This window comes from Centroberyx affinis, unplaced genomic scaffold, assembly GCF_046629955.1.
Source record: "Centroberyx affinis isolate AG114_WGS23_722 - 3 ecotype Tasmania unplaced genomic scaffold, CSIRO-AGI_Caff_v1 ptg000141l_1, whole genome shotgun sequence".
Lineage (NCBI taxonomy): Eukaryota > Metazoa > Chordata > Actinopteri > Beryciformes > Berycidae > Centroberyx > Centroberyx affinis.
The window spans coordinates 200,413-219,921 of record NW_027278839.1 but is presented as its reverse complement, the minus strand read 5'-3'; the positions used below and the strand labels follow the sequence as shown (position 1 = coordinate 219,921).

At 45.0% G+C, this 19,509-nt stretch overlaps 2 protein-coding genes across 2 annotated transcripts; one reads left to right on the top strand and one right to left on the bottom strand.

Annotated features, from left to right (window-relative positions):
* Window positions 1-1,742: 1,742 nt before the first annotated feature.
* Window positions 1,743-3,393, bottom strand: rasd2b (RASD family member 2b). The gene is made up of 2 exons (XM_071531371.1): window positions 2,695-3,393; window positions 1,743-2,413 (listed from the first exon to the last, which is right to left on the bottom strand). The coding sequence occupies exons 1-2, from the start codon at window positions 3,320-3,322 to the stop codon at window positions 1,869-1,871; spliced, it is 1,173 nt and encodes a 390-aa protein (XP_071387472.1). The 5' UTR covers window positions 3,323-3,393; the 3' UTR covers window positions 1,743-1,868.
* A 1,044-nt stretch (window positions 3,394-4,437) lies between these two features.
* mycbpap (mycbp associated protein) lies at window positions 4,438-16,103 on the top strand. Its single transcript, XM_071531072.1, has 18 exons — window positions 4,438-4,501; window positions 5,521-5,642; window positions 5,911-6,106; window positions 6,272-6,378; window positions 6,588-6,771; window positions 7,040-7,155; window positions 7,353-7,503; window positions 7,609-7,727; window positions 10,111-10,235; window positions 10,400-10,508; window positions 10,895-11,087; window positions 11,242-11,420; window positions 11,616-11,771; window positions 13,517-13,615; window positions 14,025-14,164; window positions 14,324-14,451; window positions 14,551-14,672; window positions 16,092-16,103. Exons 1-18 carry the CDS (start codon window positions 4,438-4,440, stop codon window positions 16,101-16,103), a joined length of 2,322 nt encoding a protein of 773 aa, XP_071387173.1.
* The last annotated feature ends 3,406 nt before the right edge of the window (window positions 16,104-19,509 follow it).

Genomic DNA, 19,509 nt, shown 5'->3' with positions numbered 1-19,509 from the left:
TGTGAGAAAAAATACACACTGGGGTTGGCGGGAGTGACAAGGGATGTGATTATCAGGTTTGATACTACGGAAAGGAAAGATCTGTGACTTCACATTTTCAGCACTATTTTTAGGTGAAGGGTGGCAGTGTAGGAGGGGTATTTCTTTTTTGTATCCATTTATCACTGTACATGAGAAACAGCATCATTTTGTTTTGCTTGCCACACATGGGCACACAGAACGAAAAGTGTTACCAAACTATCTGAGGGGATAGGGGCTCATGTAATTACCTTGAGGTCTGTCATATGTGAAGCCTGAGTGGTCTGTTATCCACTGCCAAATGATTTTCAGTATGAACTGAATAGTGGTGTCCATGGAAACGCACCTGCCTCCAAAGTGAGGAACGACCTTCACTGACTGCAACACCCACAGTGAAAAACATCCTGCTTATTCACAACTGACGAGAGATAAATGGAGAAGGCGTCTGTTCTCTTCCATAGGTGATACTGGCGCCTAGTCCCTTAACATCAAGTTGGAAAATTATAATCATGAGAACAAAACTGCCTTTTCTTTATGCTATTTCTCTGTTATTTTCATCTATTAACATTAATTCCACTCCAAGTGTAGCCCACTACACTTTACATTAGTATTAATAATGCTTTTGCCTCCCAGAAGGCAACACAAGATGCCAGCTATAGACACAGCTATAGAATATCATTCAGAAGCCATTTGTTTCAAGTTCAGCCTCCAAAACACTAGATGATACTACATGTGATGGCAGACTTGTACCTCTTCAGTAGGTTAAGATGGTCTACTTATGTATGCTGTTTTAATGTTAATGTTAATGTTTTAATAGTGTTAATGCATACTATATTTTGATTTGTATTAAGTGTGATGCCTGCTTCAGCTGTCAGATGATGCCAAAAACAAGTTGCCATCTCGTCTAGTCAACAAACTTATATTCTAGGTCAAATGTCTTGGAGCTAGCAGGAAATTAAACATGGTGTCCTGTTTCCCTCATTCATTTTTCCCTAGGAGTGGCATCACTGATCAGGGCCTTGTTTCTTTTTTAGCTTTTAGAAAGACTTGTTCATTTTCGCAAAATATTGATTGAACTGTCCGAGAATCATCACGGATAAATCAGAATAACTTTCAGGGAATTCAGTGTCGAGGTGGATGGAGGGACCTATTCCAGTGATTGATATAGTATGTAAGATTTAACCCAGGTGGAAAGGTAGCATTTTGCAACTGGACAACCTAGGTTTTATTTTGGCTGTTTGGGCTGAGGCTATGGACCTCTAGCAATCACGACTCCAGTTGAGTTTCAGATCTATTAGCTTTCAGACCGACAACCACCAAACACAAACACACATACAGGGAGAGAAGGAAGGTGGGAGAGAGAGAGAGATAGAGAGAGAGAGAGAGAGAGAGAGAGAGAGAGAGAGAGATTTGCTATCTAATGGTTTCTGAATAGAGGTTATGCAAGAAGGATAGAATAATCAAATTCCTGACTCAACATCCTCCCACTTTCTCCTCCACAGTTTTATGTGGTAACACACACACACACACACACACACACACACACACACTCATACAAATAAATACATAAACAGCAGGTAGGCAGAAAGAAAGAGAAAACAAACGACAGAAGCAAGAAATGAAAGAAACAAATAAGTACACAACGATATGCCTAATGACCTCTTTCAAAGAAATAAATCCCGGTTTCTCTAACACACAAACCATTATATTATGAAAAAGCGTTTTATTTCAAAACCATCATTTCATGTGCATGTATTCAAACAATGATAATGCATTTGTGTTAAATAGTTAGTCATGCGTTATGTGTTGTTTTATCAGCTCAACAGTTCGGTTTGTCTTATATTTGTCTCTCACTGAATCTGACATTTCTCCAGTGGTTTGCCAGGCTTTCGTGCCGTATGAGGCCCCATCACTTGACGGAGATCCGTGCTAAAACTCGGCCGGCGGGCCAGTGGGTGCAGGGCGCCGCAGGGATCATCACAGCCCGGCGTCTGGCTCCCCCTGCCCGGCACACGGCCTGTCCGCATTGCCTGGTATGAACGGAGAGAGACTTTGCGGTGCTGAGACGGGCCAGTTTCAGTTGGCAGCCCTCCTCGCTTAGCCAATGTCTCGAAAACTTTCTCCAGGTTAGTGCTGTCCTTCGCGGAGGTTTCAAAGTAGGCACAGTCCTCACCGAGAGCTTGGAGCACCTCTGCCCGCGACATGTCTCTCTCCGACGGGGGGAGATCCACCTTGTTGGCGCAGACCACCAAGGGAACCCGCGGCTGTGCGCACCGGTCTGGTACAGAGGATTTGATGAGCTTGGTCTTAGCCGCCAGGATCTCCGTTCGCAGGGCGCACACCTCCTCGAAGGAGCGCCGGTCGTCCAGACTGAATACTAACAAAAAAATGTCGCCTGTGGAAAAATCAAAATGGAAATATTTTCAGTTAAAGATGAATTTCCTCCAATATCCCAGTTTCAATTAGTTGTTATCCCCATGAATTAATAGGCTAAAGCCCTTTTCAGTTACGCACTAATAGCCTAGTTCCTACAGCCGTCTAGATAGCCTATATAGATAGGCTATATTAAAAACAAACAAACAAACAAACAAAAAACAATAGGCCCTATAAAACAACTTGATCAGCTATTGTGAATTCAGTTTGTATGCCAGAAACTATAACTGAACCAATACGCACCGGTAAGGATAGATAGCCGCCGCTTGGCTGGGAAGCCTCTTTCCCCGGACGCGTCCAGGATGTCAATTTGATAGGTCTCTCCGCGGATACGGAACATTTTCCTAAGGAAATCCTCGGAGGTGGGCTTGTACTCCTCCAAAAATCCGTCCCGAAGGTACCTTCGAAGGATAGAGGTCTTACCGACCCGTGGCGCACCAAGAACCACTATGCGCTTACAATTCTGCGGCTTGGTGGAGCACAGGGTTTCGTGGCGGTGCTCTTGGCCAAGCTGGCGGAGCCGGGTTTGACCATGGAGAACCAGAGCTGCCAGCTGATCTAGCGGGGACTTCTTGCAGGGATGAGTGCTGGAGGACGTGGACACTTGTCTGATGGCCGTGCCCGAGCGCGTCTTCTTTTCCTGTTTCCACTGAGATGTGGCCACTTTTAGTATCCCCACGCCCGCTTTAATTCCAGAGGAGCTCAGGTGCTGCGAGGCGTTTTTGTACGCAAATAAGACCTTGGATGAACCGGCGCACTGTCCGTCCCTGCTGCCGTGAAGTTGGGGACCATCGAGGGTCGAGCAGCCGAGCTGGTGCGGGACAGGGATGGAGGCGGTCTGTGAGCTGGTGGAGATGCTGCCCATTTCCATCGTCTTGAGAGAGGATGGTTTTGGCCAGTGGTCCTGAGCAGCAAAGTGGGCAGTGTGTCTGGTCTGACGTTTTCTAGTCTACTTCACAGCTTCTCTTTGGCGAGGTGGTTGATGTGCGATAGTTGTGTTTATATAGGCTATCCTCCACCCCGTGGTTCCTCCACGTCACCGCCAGGTTCTTGTCTGTCTCAGCAGCCAAGTGCTGAGTGACAGGAGACAGGTTGTTGTGTTCTCCAGGAGAACACAGAGTTTCTGCTGACTGCTTGGGAAAACATCTTTTCATATGCAATGTAAGTTTTGGTCTACAGACAGAGATGAGGGCATAGGCTGTCATCACTGGTGCTAAACACAGAAAAAGGTCCTTACAGATATAGGCATACCCTTAATTAAAGCCATAATCGAAGTGTCGTCCAAACTAGCTTATATTATCGTGATCAGACAGACAATAGGCTTCATAGGCATATAAGCAGAAGAAGTTATTCATTTTATATAGCTAGCTAGGCTATACATTATGGGTATAATAATAGGCTCAATGGAGGGTAGAGGGTAGAGGAGTCACAAATAAATAAACTGGGGAAATGCTATCTAAAGTAGGTCTACATAGACAGAAAGGAAAAGAAACAAAGAAACAAAGAAAGAAAGAAAAACAAACAAACAAACGAACACGTGCAGCAGATTTTGCCTCTTGAGGAAAAAAATATTAAGTTAGGCTCTTTAATATTTGGTTTAGGCTTCTTCTCCACAGCCCGGTGGTTATTTGTGTGTCCTTATGGGTTTGGTTGCACCGCTTAGGCGAAGCGATACGGGAGGCGTCCGTTGCCATGGTTACGGAACAGCAGGAAAGTAGGGGAAAGACTAACAACAGCCAGGCTAGTTAACTGACTCTCGTGTTGTTGACTTCTAAAAGTAAAACTGAGAGAATAATTTGGAAATACCGTAGAACAGGTTATATGAAGCTCTACACTAACTGCTGGTTGGTGGATGAGTAACAATAACAAGCTCAGTCCAAAAACATATGCAAGCTCAAAGCAGCGGCGCTAGGTGTGGTTAGCACTGCTAACGCTAGCCTACGTTGGCCACCCGTAACTTAACGTTATATGTATTAATTAGGTAAAATGGTTCAGGATAGTGCGTCCAAGTCCACTGGAAAGAGTCCGTTAAGACCTCTAACCTCTCCAGGTCAGTTACACCCTTGTAGCTTATGTGTCTCTGTATGTGTCTGTCTCTCCGTCTCCCTGTCTGTGTCTCTCCCCTCCTCTCTCTCTCTGTGTCTGTCTCTGTCCTCCGTCGCACATTCTTCACATTGTGACCCCTCCACCTATTATACGGTTGGACTAGTCACTAAATGAGACCAGTATGGTGGATACTCAATGTTCCCTGAATGTATGACACTTCAAACTTATTTCTGGGAGAGCTGCAGTGCGAAGCAGGATGTTTTATACAGGTAAAGTAAGGAAAGGTGGGCGTCAACAGAATAGAAAATAGTAAGCTTTCTAGTCTTTCAGTGATTTCAAGGCCTTAAATGAGAGGGAGGCATCACCTGACGTAGAATGCACTAAAAGAATAAAAGGATCTCAATCAGAACACAGGTCAATGTTGTTGGCTTTTTGATAGGCCTAGATTAAGTTGTCTTTGAAATTTTAGTTGAGCTGATTTTTCCCAAGGACACCTCTCGCCTCCAGCAGGGCAAGACACTCATCTGAACCTATTGAAAGTGAGGAGAGAAAAACAGAAAAGCAAAGGAAGCAGGACTGAGGAGTAATTGTTTTCGTGGCCATGGAAACCATAATCAGGCACTGCTGGTCTGGAGAGATGAGAAATGAAGACAATTGCATAACGGTGTCAGTGTTCCAGGCCTCCCTCTCTCTCTTTCTCTCTCTCTCTCTCTGTGTGTGTGTGTGTGTGTGTGTGTGTGTGCGTATGCGCTAGTGTGTCTGCATAGATGTGCTCTGTCTGCATGATGAAGCAGAGCCTCTTTCCACTGTTAAAATCAGGAGATCAGTGAGTAATGCAACATGAATCACTATCTCAAAGTGCCTTTATAATACATTATCGGTGTGTGTGTGTGTGTGTGTGTGTGTGTGTTCAAATACATATTGGTCAGTGTACTATTATAGGTAGTGTGATATGTTAGATTATTGTACATCGCTGAGACAGGGGCAAATTAGTGTGCTTCTCTCCTCTCCTCTCTTCTCCAGAGAAGATGAAATTATCCAAGGAGTTGTCATTCTCCTGTGTAAGTGATGAGCAGCCCCAGAACTCCATTTTTAAAGGGGAGGACAGCCAGGCTCTGGCCATTCACTCAGAGGACCTCAAGAAAGTAAGCTCACTTCGTCCATATATCCTCAGTTCCAAATGAGTTATGAGTTTCCACAAACCAGATTTATAGTGTGTGTGTGTGTGTGTATGTTGAAAATGTGCTCCACTTCTCTCTATTTTGTTTTAAAGATGTGGCATAAAAATACTGCTACATCATTAGGACCAGTACCAGTGCTAATGTAAAACCAAGGCTATGTATTGTGCTAGGAAAAATACCCAGACTAGTAGAGTAGGCGTGAGTGTAACTGAGTATGTGATTGTGAGTGCAGCTTCATGTACCAAAGCCACCCAAGGATCCTCAGAAGCCAGTGCTAATGACTCGTGTCCAAACGCGTAAAGCACAAACAGCTGATGAAGTCAGAAATGCAATGCGAGGGGCTGTGGCTTGCCCAGTGTCCCTGGATACTGGCTCTCAACCTCTGGACTACACAGGTGAGATGTGGTGTTTTGCCCTCATCGACAAAGGTAACAGTGGAGCACAGAAAGAGTTCATGTAGCAAGTGCACACATCCCTGATTCTCCTGTCCAGTCAATATGCACCTCAGCTCATTCATCAGATTACAGAGACACATTGAGACCCAGGCTGATGTTACTGTTTTTGCTGTTCCAACTGTATATTCGTCTCTTCAGGACCTGGAGGCCCTCGTTTGGATGTCCATGGGATGGTTCTGCCACACAGCATCCTGGGCAGCCTGGAGGACTTCAGGAGTTACCTGGAGGTCACGGGAGATACAGAGGTGAAGAGAAAACTCAGAAAAGATTGCTGTGGCACTTGGATAGGCAAAGATGTGAACATATGAAATGAAAGTTTCACATTATCATTTCTACCTGTTAAAAAATACAGGTTTAAAAACGAAATACCAAAAGCAGACCTTACATTCTGTAAACTATAGCAATACTTTGCAGCATAAGTCATCTCTTCTTCTCTCCTCTCACCACCTTCCAGTTGGTGAGGCGTATACCAGACTCCCAGAGAGATCATCCGTCTGAGGCCTCAGGGGGGCAGCATACTGGGGCTGGGGAGGAAGGCCTCGGGGTCCCCCCAGGCCACAGAGACATCCAGAGCAATGCCCTGCAGCACTGGCGTACGCATATGAGGCAGCGCCGACGGCAGCAGAACTTCTTATCTAGTGAGTATGTTAGAGACTGCAGCAGAGAAAAAAGCTACAGTAGGACTACAGCCTCATCACTGGCATGTCAGAGCTGCCATGATAAACTCACTTTGCCATATTTTTTTTCATCAACTGTCAAAACACCAGTCCTGCACAAAAAAATTATAAATATATATTAGCGACTTGCTATATGAAAAAAGTATTTGATTGGCTAGGTCAGCGAAGCACTGTCACTGTCTTATTATCTCTCTCTCTCTCTCTATCCAACCCCCCTCCCTCCTCCAAGGCTTGCTCCATAGGCCAGCGGAGAACTTGTTGATGAACCAAGCCAACCGTTTCAGAGAAACTCAGGAGCAGAGAGAACTTATGAATCAAGCCCTGCCAGTCATACACTCTGGATATGTACGGCATCTCTACTGTGTCTCTAATTATCTGTCACAGTGTCTCATTAGAGTTACATTTCTCCAATTCCTAAGATCTCTCTCTAACTGTCCCTCCCTCCACTCTGGACATACTGTTAAGACAGCACTTAATGTCTCTCTATCACTGTCTCCATTGGTTCTTCATTATACATGTGTGTGTGTGTCTCAATGCCGTAGGGTTACCGTGTGGGCAGTGAGTTCTGGAGTCTCCCCCAGCGCTTTGGAGATGAGCTGAGTGGGATCACAGCCACCCTGACTCAGACAGAGCAGGGCAAGCGGGAGGCTGTCGTACATGTAGGGCAACCACACAGCATATGCCAGGAGTCAGGTACTTAGGACTTAAAGACACAGACACGCACACACACACATACACATACAGCCTCTCTATAAGTTAAACCTTATTCTCTCCATGGGAAAATGTGTCTTCTTGCAGGAAACCTTTGTGCTGAGACGTTGCATTCAGCCACTCGGACTTGGGAGCAGAGTGTGTACCTGCAGCACCAGCGCCAGGAGCTCAGAGAAGTTCTAAAGGACATGGACTTCAACATGCCGGTAACACAAATTCAGTGAACTTGTGTTACCTTTTTGGCTTGAGCTGGAGGGAATGCATAGAAACATAAAGAATGCAGCTGTGGCTCAGTAGTGTTTCAATTAGTACGGTTTGTCTTCTGGTAGACATTGCATATCCATTGTTCTGTTCCAGCTCCTAAGAAGTTGTTGAAACATAAAAGGGTGATGGCAGGGAGGTTAAGTATTGCTGTCCTTCAGTTTTTTTACTTTAACCCACATTTATCACCTGGGACGTGCTGTGTATTTTACGTTATACAACAGGCAGCTTCAGCCAAGCAATCTGACAAGACGAGTTCCAGCTGTGCTGACTTTTCCCATAAAGCATGGGAAGACTTGAATCAAAACCACAGTATAAATAGGTGCTATATAAATAACGTTTTATTCACTTACTTCCGGTGTTAACTGTTGTATAAAAGCCATATTACACTTGGGGATGTTCTTTACTGTGATTTTGGGTACTTTGGTGCTGCCTTTGACAGTCTAGTCTAGTGCAACACCATTGTATCCATAATGACAGTAAAGAACATCTTCTCAGCTGTTATTGCTAAATTAAAATAGGTGTGATGCCTCTACATACTTTCTTACTTTGTTGTGAGACCATATTCCAATTCACACATTGTTCACATTGGACTTTCAATGTGTGTATTTTCCTGATTTCTTATATACAGCTCTAGGCTCTAGATCTAGGTGGCTTCATCACTTGTTTTACCACAAAAAAACACAAAAATTGGACCACTCCTCATCCCTCCACACAGCTCTGCCCCAGGTCCCCCACCCCTTACCACCTCAAGGTGCTCTGCCTCTGGCTGCTGGTGCTAGATAGCTGCCCTTAATTGCATCTCCTTAACCAGCCTGTGATCATGCAGCCAGGGGCACGCTGTGCCTGGATGTTCTGTACCAGAAACAAGCTACATAGACAGGGCAGACAAGCACACGCCCACATACACACATATGCATGCAAGCACACACACATGCACACATGCACACACATACGCACACACACACACACACACACACACACACACACACACACACACACTGAGTGTTTATATGCTGTTTGAACATATGTGATGTATTATATACCTGTAAAATATAAATACACATATGCATATGATAATAATGAAGCACTGAAGCACTTCCACACACACTCCTCATGCATGAATGTGCACACGTACAGAAGGTACAGTTATGAAAGCCGGTGCGTGTCCAGCCATAGAGTAGCAGTATTGTGGTCTGTGGGGTAACAGAGCCCAAGAGAAGGGACCAGACCTGCCCTACTGCTCTCAGCATTACAATAACTCCATCACTGGGGGGTCCTGGGGCACAGCCAGTTCTGTCTCACACGTATACATAAATGTACACTTCTCTGCACAGGCAGTTCCCATTAAACCTCATTAACACCTTGAGTAACAGGTGCTGATTATTGAAAGGTTTATTCAAATGACATCTTTCTCTTTGTCTCTCGGTCTCCTCCTCACTCTCTCTCTCCTTCTCTTTCTCTTTCTCACACACACAGATACACACACACCCACCTGTGACAGTGATATAACAGAAAATGGTAGCAGTGTGTTCTGTCGTGCTGGTGGTTAATATGATGCTTAGGTGGTTTGGGGTCTGAAGTACCTTCTGACAAACAGACAGACAGAGACAGATCATCCTGTTGGCAGTGGACTAACCCATGGCATCGTGACAGATGTGCAAAGGGAGACAGGGGGGGACAAGATGGCAGGATAAAGAGAGAAAAGGAGAGAGCAGGAAATAAAAGCAGGGTACTAAGGGAGTGAGAGTGGTGAAAGAAAATTGAACACATAGCTTGAGGTGTGGAGAAGTTTGAAAGAGAAAGACAGGAGGAAAGTGAGAACAATGGGTTGTGTGAAAGATGGTGACCTACTGTACTTGCTAGATGCTTTACACTGTTAGGAGGGTATGAAAAAGACATGTCATATAGATAGATAGATAGATAGATAGATAGATAGATAGATAGATAGATAGATAGATAGATAGATAGATGGTGTGGAAGGTTAGAGTGTAGGAAATGGACCTGGATAAGCTTTCTCTGTCAGTCTAAACTGGACAACCTGTTCCACACCACCTCCTATTGCCACTGTTAGTTTTATAAGACCCCTCATTTTGTCTTCTCTAGCTGTACTTTCTAGAAATGAGTGGACAGGACATATGTATTGATGCCAGATTGAACAGTGCTTTGAGTATTTCAGGATGTGTGTGACAAGCTGAGACCCCAAAGAGCAAGAGGACATCACATCATATTTACCAAAGTGCCAAAACCAGCAGTTTAATTTTGAGTGTAGGTACCAGAATAAGGGTTGGATATACAAACCCAACCTCTGTGTCTCTCTCATTACAGGACATTGACGGATTGGAGGTGATTGGCTCTGGCAAGCCATTCACTTCTGTCACAGTGTATCGCAGCCCCTTACTGGAGGAGGAAGAAGAGGAGGAGGAGCAGAAAAAGATGAAGCAGGAGAACCTGTAAGAAATTATTAAATGACTGTCTTCCTACCTGATTTATTAGATAATTGCTTGACTGAATGAATACATGACTAACTGACTTGTTGAATAACTCACAGACTCACAGACTGACTGACTGCGTGGCTGCCTGAGTGAGTGGTAATGCTGGCTTGTTGTCTCCTCAGTGATCCTTTGGCGCAGTATGACGATGTTGTGTTGGATGCACTGCTGATTCCTGCCTTGAGGTTTTGTGGCCAGCGAGCCCACTGGACAGGCAGCTCCACCTCTTATCAGGTACAGAACAGCCTTCACACAGTGCCACTCAGTCAGTCAGCTGCAACGGGGGTCTGAACATGAGTTCCAGACAGTGGATGTATCATTTGATGATATAGGTATCAAACACACACACACACACAAACACACACACACACAAATACACATTCACACACAAACATACACACCTTCTTTCTATGTGTTGTAGGTGACATTTGTGCTCAGTTGTGTCCAGCTGGGGCCAGTGTGTATATCTGCAGCACCGACTCTGCAACACACAACTATAAGCAGATGGATCGGTTACATGTTATTTGCTTTACCGTGTTTGACTTTTGAGACTCGTATTGCCTCTCCTTAATCCCTTAATTTGTCTCACCTTATCTCATTCTCCATCATTCCCTGCTCAGGGAGAGGTAGGAATCAGTGCCAGGATAAACTTTGAAGCCCTGACTGGAGAAAGAGCCTCTTCTCACCTGGAGCTGCACAATGAGGGCAGCACAGCCATCTACTACACCTGGCAGCAGCTGCCTCTGCCACACAGCTTTCCTAACCTGCGCTCACAAACAACCACTCCGCACTTCTACTTCAACTCCTCCACAGGTACACACGCAAACCCACAGGCAGACACCTGTTGCGACCACTCTTACGTCAGAAATTGTTTGTGTTATTTTTACTCTAATGTCAACCCTTTGTGTCTTTCAACCAGTACTCAACCTGTCTTTCCACTCCCCACTCTGCTTCCCCTCCCCTCTAGGTGTGATCCTTCCAGGTGATACCCAGCAGGTGGAGTTTGTATTCAAGTCAGAGGTGCCAGGTATCAGGAGTGAAGTATGGCAGCTTAACACCCACCCTGTGCTGCTGGGAGGAGCCTCCATGCAGGTCACACTGAGGGGAGTGGCTTTGTACCAGGACAAGACTGCAGACCACAAGCTGGCCATAGAGGTGGCGTATAGTTAAATTGGTGTGAGTGAAAGAGAGAGAGAGACACAAAGAGACAGATTCAAAGAGGTTTTAGTGAACTGAGGGAACCCTTCCATAAATGTGTCTGTGTGTATGTGTGTGTATGTGTGTGTGTATGTGTGTGTGTGTGTGTGTGTGTGTGTGTGTGTGTGTGTGTGTGTGGGTGAGTACATGCAGAGGGAGCTGGAGAAGAAGGTGGTGGTAAAAGTGTGTCGGTCGATGGTGTATGAGGTGCTGCGGGGGGTTCAGACCCCAGAGAGACCCAGCTCTCCTGCAGAGCTCTACATCACTGAAGAACAAGAGTTCCTCAGCAAAAACCCCAAGGTAAACAGTAGGGGTGGATGTACTGGATTCAGTTTCCTATAAGCATCTCACACTTGTCTAAGTGCTGAGTGTAGTGACATGTGTATTGATTGTACAAAGTCTTCGTAGGTAAAATAGATCATAATTTTATCATCACCTAGATAAAATAGATGAACGATGAATTCCTCTCTCTCACTGTGATAGGATGTTTGAGACACATTACTCATCATAGCTCAGCAAAACACCATTTCATCTACAATCTATCCAAAAGTCATTCTTTGTAGAGAAAGTTTGTGGTTCATGTTTAGCTCAGCTTTAATTTTAGTCACACTGCCTGTGACCGCCAGTGTATGATGACCCCTTAATGAATCCATTCATCTTGTTCTGTTTGACATTTAGCTGGCTGTAGGCTAGGTTATGATCAGCTCATTATGGCAGCCCCTTCCCCACCTGGAATCTGTGCCACTCCACATTCATTTTGTGCACCGCAATTATATTGCCATGATAATTCATATTAGCTCATTAACTGACAGCATCATATAACTGCTAATATCTTAAGACAGTCACACTGTCACACCACAATGAGGTTCTGGTGCCATGACAATGCAGTAGGGTCTTGCCTATAATTGGGTTAATTGGAAGGCTGATTAGATTGGTCTAGTGAATATGGAGCATGGCTCTTAAAAGTCTGCTGAGCCAATTGCCCATACACATGACAGAGAGAGAGAGATAGAGAGGTGGTATACACACACACACACACACACACACACACACACACACACACACACACACTAGAAAGTGTAACTAAACAAACAAAGGAGAAGAGTGAAATATCCTCTCTTAAAATAGGTCATTGTAACCTATAATTGTCATAAATGGAGGACAAATGAGTAAGGGGATTTTTCCTTACAAAGTCACATCTGTCATTACCAACCATTAGGATCATTACAGCTCTCCAGGCCTTTCACGTGAATATATTCTGTCACCGCAAAAGGTGACACACATCTATCTACTCCGCCCTTGAGGAGTAGATAAAAAGGATGGCATGCATCATAGTTACTGGAGGAGGATGGCTAGTATGATGATTATTTTCCTGTTGTGCGACAGTAATTTGTGTCCAGGGGAGTCTCGTGGTCACACTCTGCTGCGTGTGGTTTCTGTCCATGCACTTACACACATACACACACACAAACATGCAGATACACACACATACATTCAGTACATGCACACACTGCAGCTGACTTGGCACATACCACTCCAGGTTGTTAAAGGATGCATTCATCGATTTTGGACCTACAGTTTGGAGCCATAGAGAATATTGGCAGCGAACTCCGTTGCCAGGCCTCTTGCTGCTAACAAACAGTCCAAATGGGGTTTGTCAAAATATCTCCAAAAAAGCCATTTGTAGGCTCCACAGTAGAGTTTAGAGTAAAAGGAAAAGTTGCAAAGTATGTAAATTAAAACTATTTTTCTCTGCTGCAGCACAGACTGCTGTGGGGTGAAAGTGCGCTACTGGCAGCATGATCTAGTTTTGCAGACAGTCAGGTCAGATTGTAAACAACGTGGAGTTGAGGAGTGTTTGGGAGAAAACTATCCACTGAGTGAAAATGGTGCAGTGCTGCTGCTTTCCGGGCTGTGTTGGTCGCCATATTGGTGCCGATATTCTCTGTGGCTCCAGGTATTATAGTATGTGGGAGACACATTTTATATACATCAAAAATCGGAACTTGAACTTGAATCCTTTAAGCTCCATCCTTGTGTTTTAGCTGCAGTACCGCTGTGAACCAGTGGAGGCACTAAAGAGACTGTGGCAGGAGGTGACTCCAGGACACAGCTGGGATCTCTCTAGGGATACACTCAGACAGGTAGGGACATCAACTAGCTACATGGTGGGGAATAACACTTAATCAGTAAAAATAAAAAAACGTAACATTAATTATAGTTTAAGGTCAATTGAAGTGTTTGATCTCAAGGGCCTCCTGGAAGCTCAGTCTTCCAATGTGTATTTGGGTTGAGTTTCCAATCACCTGAATTCTGTCCCATGACATACTGTGGCATTGCTCTTTGTCTCTTTCCTCTCAGTCTTCACTATCACTACCATATGTGATATTTATCCAGAATTCAACTGAAAAGAAAATACTTGAAATTGTGTGGACTGCCCACTCTCCTGTAAAAAAAAAGCAAAGGATTTGTCATACCATGATGACGCATGAAAGAGATGAAAGGCCATTTTAGATTATATTTTTGTGTGTTCATCATTGACCTCTACCTAAGGCGGTGCTGTCTCTGCCGGAGCAAGAGTCAGCCCAGGACAGCCTGACCAGAGAGCAAGGTCTGGCCCGGCTCAACTCCCTGCTTCTGGAGCTCTCCCAGCCGCTGCTCAAACACAACCCTCTAACAGCAGCAACTATAGGGTGAGGCATGCACACACACAAACAAACACCACTGCCACTGACTACCAACTGTATGAGTCAAGCAGAAACTCTCTAGCAGCACCTTGCTCTCTCTTACACACACGCCTGCACACACAGCAGTCAGCCCATGAGTTGTGTGGTGTGTGGTGCCCCCTGCAGGCAGCAGCTGTGGGGGAAGCTGCTGGACAGGCTGGCCAGTGAGGCCATTTGGCTCAGACACCTGCTGGGCCTGCCAGAGACAGACACATGGACCAAAAAAATACAAGAACCCCTAATCCCTGACCCTGGTACGTCTCCAATACACACACATACACACACACATGCACTATAAACACTGATGAAAGTATTTAATGCATACTGATTACAACAATTTGATTACATTCTAGTTTTGGCGGATAATATTAAGAAAGATGAAAAGAGTGAGAAAAAGGGAGGATCACCTGCTAAGGAGGAGAAGAGTGGAGACAAAAAAGGAGAGTCCAAGTCAGCAATGGAGAAATCGGTGGAGGTGAGAAGAAAATGTGTATATATGTATATGTGTGTGTGTGTGTGAGAGAGAGAGAGGGAGAGAGAGAGCGAGAGAGAGAGAGATAGAGAGTGCATGCATGTCTGTGTAGCTTACTCAACTGTGTCTACAAAAAGACAGGCAACTATACAACCTCATGCCACTGAGTGGCAGTAGATTCTAATGCATTTTGATTGTGAACATGAGTAAGCCTGTGTGTATAGGTGCATGAGTGTATGGGAATGTGTGTGTGTGTGTGTGTGTGTGTGTGCATTTGTGCCTGTGTTTGTACAGTTCAGGGTGTGTTAACCATCCAACATCTAATGTCAAAAACAGACATTCCACATCCAGTCTTCCCACTAATCACTGGTCCACAAAGCCAATCTTCCATTTCCAGTCTGTTGGCCACTTGAGAAGTCATTATTTCTTCAATAGAATATGGGAGTAAACATTCACATTTTTGGAATGTGACTGACTGGGCGAGATAACCAGTAAAAAACTGCAATGTCATTTTTGAAATGCTTTTTCAGGATTGTAGGTTTTCGGACACTTAGGCGTACACATTAGTTTTAATGCAGATTTTTGTTTTCCTGCTCCCATCTACCCCCCACCCCCATTATGCCCTGCTTTTATTTGCGTTGTCCCTAATCATGAACCTTATTTTCATAGCAACTCTTCGTTTTCCAGTGTAGAGGCTGATGGAGCTGCTTTAATCACAGGTAGATTAGTGCTGGCCTAAAGGTTAGAGAAGCGAGCTTGTGACCGGAAGGTCATCGGTTCAATCCCCCGGACCGGCAGGATAAATCTGGGTGGGGAAAGTGAAAAGCAGCGCTCGCCCCTCCCTCATTACCACCACTGAGGTGCCCTTGAGCAAGGCCCTTAACCCCAACCGCTCCAGTGGAGCTGCTCAGTGGCCAGCAGATCAAACTGTGGTTGTACTGGTCAGCTTCCAGGTGTGAATGTGTGTGAATGTGATCAGGGCATTCCTGAAAAAGAGAGCATTGCTCTCAGTGAAACTCCCCCTGAATAAATAAAGGTGGAAAAAAATAAATAAATAAAAATTATGTGGGGAATCCTCGTGGCTCAGTTGGCTAAGGCGTGTACTATGTAAATTAGATATCCTGGGTTTGAATCCAGCCTGTGACTTTTGTCGCATGTCACCCCCTCCCTCTCTCCCAGTCTTTCCTGTGTATTTCCACTGTCAACTATCAAATAAAGGCAAAAAGCGCTCCAAAAATAACCTTAAAAAGAAATAAATTGGAGACACAGTCTTCCCTTTATATTTTACTGAGTGATTTTCTCGTCTCTCTCTGATGGTTGAGTCATAGGTGAGGTACAGCCATACAGCCTATTAGTCATTGGGTACCATGGTAACAGAACACTGTGTGAAAATGTGCACCTGCTCTCCAACTGTGTGTCCAGGGTGTGAATTGATGGCACCTGTACCAGGCTTAGCCATCTGCGACACACACACACACACACACACACACACACACACACATATTACACACAGTGAGGGAAATCTGTACACTAGCTCAAACAGTACAGTACATCCAAAACAAAAACTCCATCAAATATGCAGCAGGCCCTTTTTCATACTATGATCTTGATGTAAGACACAGCCATACTGTGCCAATCACACTCATAGTGGACACGTACCAACCAAATCATTCTGGAGATGCTAACTTGTCGTGTATGCACGATAAAAACACCCACTGTTTTTATTTTATCCCATTAGTAAATTATGCTAATCTCTCTCTCTCTCTCTCTCTCTCTCTCTCTGTCTTTCATCTGTCTGTCCTGAGAAAGAAGAGGGGGAGAAGAGGGGAGGAAGTGGGGAAGCATCCTGGGGGAAAGCAAGGGAAGGAGCTGGCTACAGAGCCCTCGCTGACTGATGCCAGTCCAGAGAGTTTCGACCACCAACCTCCTGACGACCATAACATCAAGCCAGAGGTGATGGACAGATACAGGAGGCGCCTGCACCAAGAGGCTAGTGCTCTAGTTGTTTTTACATACAATTTTCATTTTACTGTTTCCACTATAGTGCACCTTGTCACCCTGTCTATCTATCTATATATCTATCTATCTATCTATCTATCTGTCTGTCTGTCTGTCTGTCTATCTATCTATCTATCTATCTATCGATTGATCCATCAGGTTTATGTTCTGATGGAAGGCCTGGTGGACACCCTGTGTGATCTTGTGGACAAACTTAAAGAGGGCGAGGGACAGGAACCAGAACTGTAGCACGATGACTGACTGGACTGCGGACACACACCCACACCCACCCACACAAAGTAGAATAAACAGTACATACATAAAACACTACTGAAGTTGAACAACTTTTTTGTCACATAGCCATCCTGCATTCCTACTATTGTTACTATGAAATCAATAAAACTTTCTACTCCTACATACAGTAGATATGCATCTAGACTGCCATTTATTCTCTCTCTCTCTCTCTCTCTCTCTCTTCCTCTCACACTCACACACACTATCGGAGGATAGTGGGTTAACAGTACCGCTGACTCTGCAAACGACGCGCCCCCGTCCCCGCCTCCCTTTCGCTCCCCGTTGTGTATGCTGTGTATGCTATGCGTGCCTGGCTGCCGGTATGCGTGTATGGGGGTGCCTGAGTGAGAGAGGGAGTGAGTGAGCGGCTGTGCACTGTGGCTTATCCTTGTCCTATGCGGATTTCACCACTGCCTGCCCGATTGGCTGGCATCATCCAGTGTAGGCCTGGCTTTAAACGCTCCCATGTTCATTCACGGATCCTAAAAACAAAAGTATTCGGCTCTTTCTTCACGTTTGCCGGACATAGGTGCGGGGATAAATTGTGGTTGCCCTGCGCCGTTGGTGCTAGTATCAGCCGATCCCAGCGGAGGGGATATATCGGATCTATCGACGCTGTGGACTGGGAGAGCAAAAAAAGGCAGAGGCGAGGATGCTCGGTGGACACGGCGAGAGATGAGCAATGGGCAAGGTAAGCGGCATGCTGTAAAAATGACCCGGGATGTGATCCCAGGTTTTGTTCCTGATGCAGGCTACGTTCTGTTTGTGGGTGATGAGTGTATTTACTTGCAGCCCAGAAAAGCAACGCTTTACTGAGATAATTACAAATGCCTATATTTAGTGCATGTCCTCAACAGCTCAAACAATACTGCACGTTGGCCTTGCACAGGAATCTACACATGGCAACCCGCACAGGGAGTGCACCGCAAGAGGGGGCGTGTATACGCGCGCGCAAGCGTGTGTGTGTGTGTGTGTGTGAGAGAGAGAGAGAGAGAGAGAGAGAGAGAGAGAGAGAGAGAGTGAGGGGGGAGGAGGCAAGGGGGTGGAGGTAGGCCCGTTAATGTATTATGCAGACTTAGCATGGACGCCCTCTATCGCCACCTGTCAAATACAGTACACCTGCTTTTACAACGCGCATGCGCATCTCTAAACGTGGATGAGGGGGTGACGTAACACACCTCTGTGGTACCAAAAGAGCTCCTCTTCTCCGGGTTTCAGCAATTATCCAAATCTGTTCGTCGGGGGCACTGCAGAGGGCAGATAGGGACTCTGTTTACGCATCAGAGCAGGCCGTGTCAGCTTATAGACTCAGTCACTGACATCCAACACCGGCCTACTCCACCCGGCTTATTTAAAGGGTAATGTCCAACAGGATATGCAGGGCACATATTTTAGGGTCCCGGATTCACGTATAGATAAAATAAATACATTTTTCACACACAGATAATTTTGCATACTATCTGACTAGTTGTATAATGAGCTATTTTTAGTATCATTTGCCACATCTAACTGGGTGGGCACTTCATAAGATAGATGGAAACTGTACAGCCTAGCCTAGTTTGGTATTTTAGTGGTGCACATAAATTGTCCTTTCTTGTTATGTATTCCTTCTCCCATCTCTCTCACACACTTTCTTACTTTCTGCTAATTCCTTTACCCAGCATTCCCATCCCCTGTTCTCTCAATTTGTTTTGAAAGTTGTCAAGCAGGCTGCAACACAGAGACTGATCATATTACTCCCACCTTGGTGCCAGCCACAATGTGAAATATCTGTAGTGGCCATAAGGGTCAGATTATGGGACAAAAAGAGCAGAGAAAGACAGCACCTGCAATAGTTTGATACACGTGTGTGTGTGTGTGTGTGTGTGTGTGTGTGTGTGTGTGTGTGTGTGTGTGTGTGTGTGTGTGTGTGTGCGTGTGTGTCTGATGTGTCAGAACGCAGAGCCGAAGATGATTTTGCAGAAAGGTGATACCGGTTGAAGTTGCTGAGCTTTACTTTCTTCCCTGTGCCCTTCATCCCCTCTCTCTCTCTTTGTCTCTTGCACATGCACAGACACACAGACTCACTCTCCTCTCACCCTTTTCTGTCTGTGTCCCTCCTGTGTGTATTGCAGTTCCTTAGTACTTTTGCTGATGTGTGCATTTCTGCAGGACAAGGCATCCTATGACTTGTTCCACAACCTTTGTGGACTGTTGAACAGCAGGGAATAGTGCCATTGTGTGAAATCCTTTACACGCACATTGTCATGTGGGTGTTAGAGACATCAGAGACAACATTAGAGACTGTTTAGTCTGTTTAGCATGAAAAAATGGAAACAATTAAAAACAAATGCACGGATCTTTAAAGAGACATCCCAGGACTTGAAATGGGGAGAGTGCAAGTCAAAATAAAAAAGTCCTTCTTCTTCTAATCACTTGTCAAAATTTAATAAAAATGTCCCTCTAAATAGTCGTAAATGTGCACCTGTAAATGTAACAAAATACATCAAATGATTACATATTTGTTACTTAAAAGGGACTTTTAACTGATGATGTAATAATAATATTG

Bases quoted from the DNA above. Each gene is read 5' to 3' on its own strand.
- rasd2b (XM_071531371.1), bottom strand. From the start codon at position 3,322: ATGGAAATGGGCAGCATCTCCACCAGCTCACAGACCGCCTCCATCCCT. The intron at 2,414-2,694 runs GTGCGTATTGGT...ATTTTTCCACAG, and splicing joins GCGGCTATCTATCCTTACCG to GCGACATTTTTTTGTTAGTA.
- mycbpap (XM_071531072.1), top strand. From the start codon at position 4,438: ATGGTTCAGGATAGTGCGTCCAAGTCCACTGGAAAGAGTCCGTTAAGA. The intron at 6,772-7,039 runs GTGAGTATGTTA...CCCTCCTCCAAG, and splicing joins GCAGCAGAACTTCTTATCTA to GCTTGCTCCATAGGCCAGCG. The intron at 11,421-11,615 runs GCCATAGAGGTG...TGTGTGGGTGAG, and splicing joins AGACTGCAGACCACAAGCTG to TACATGCAGAGGGAGCTGGA.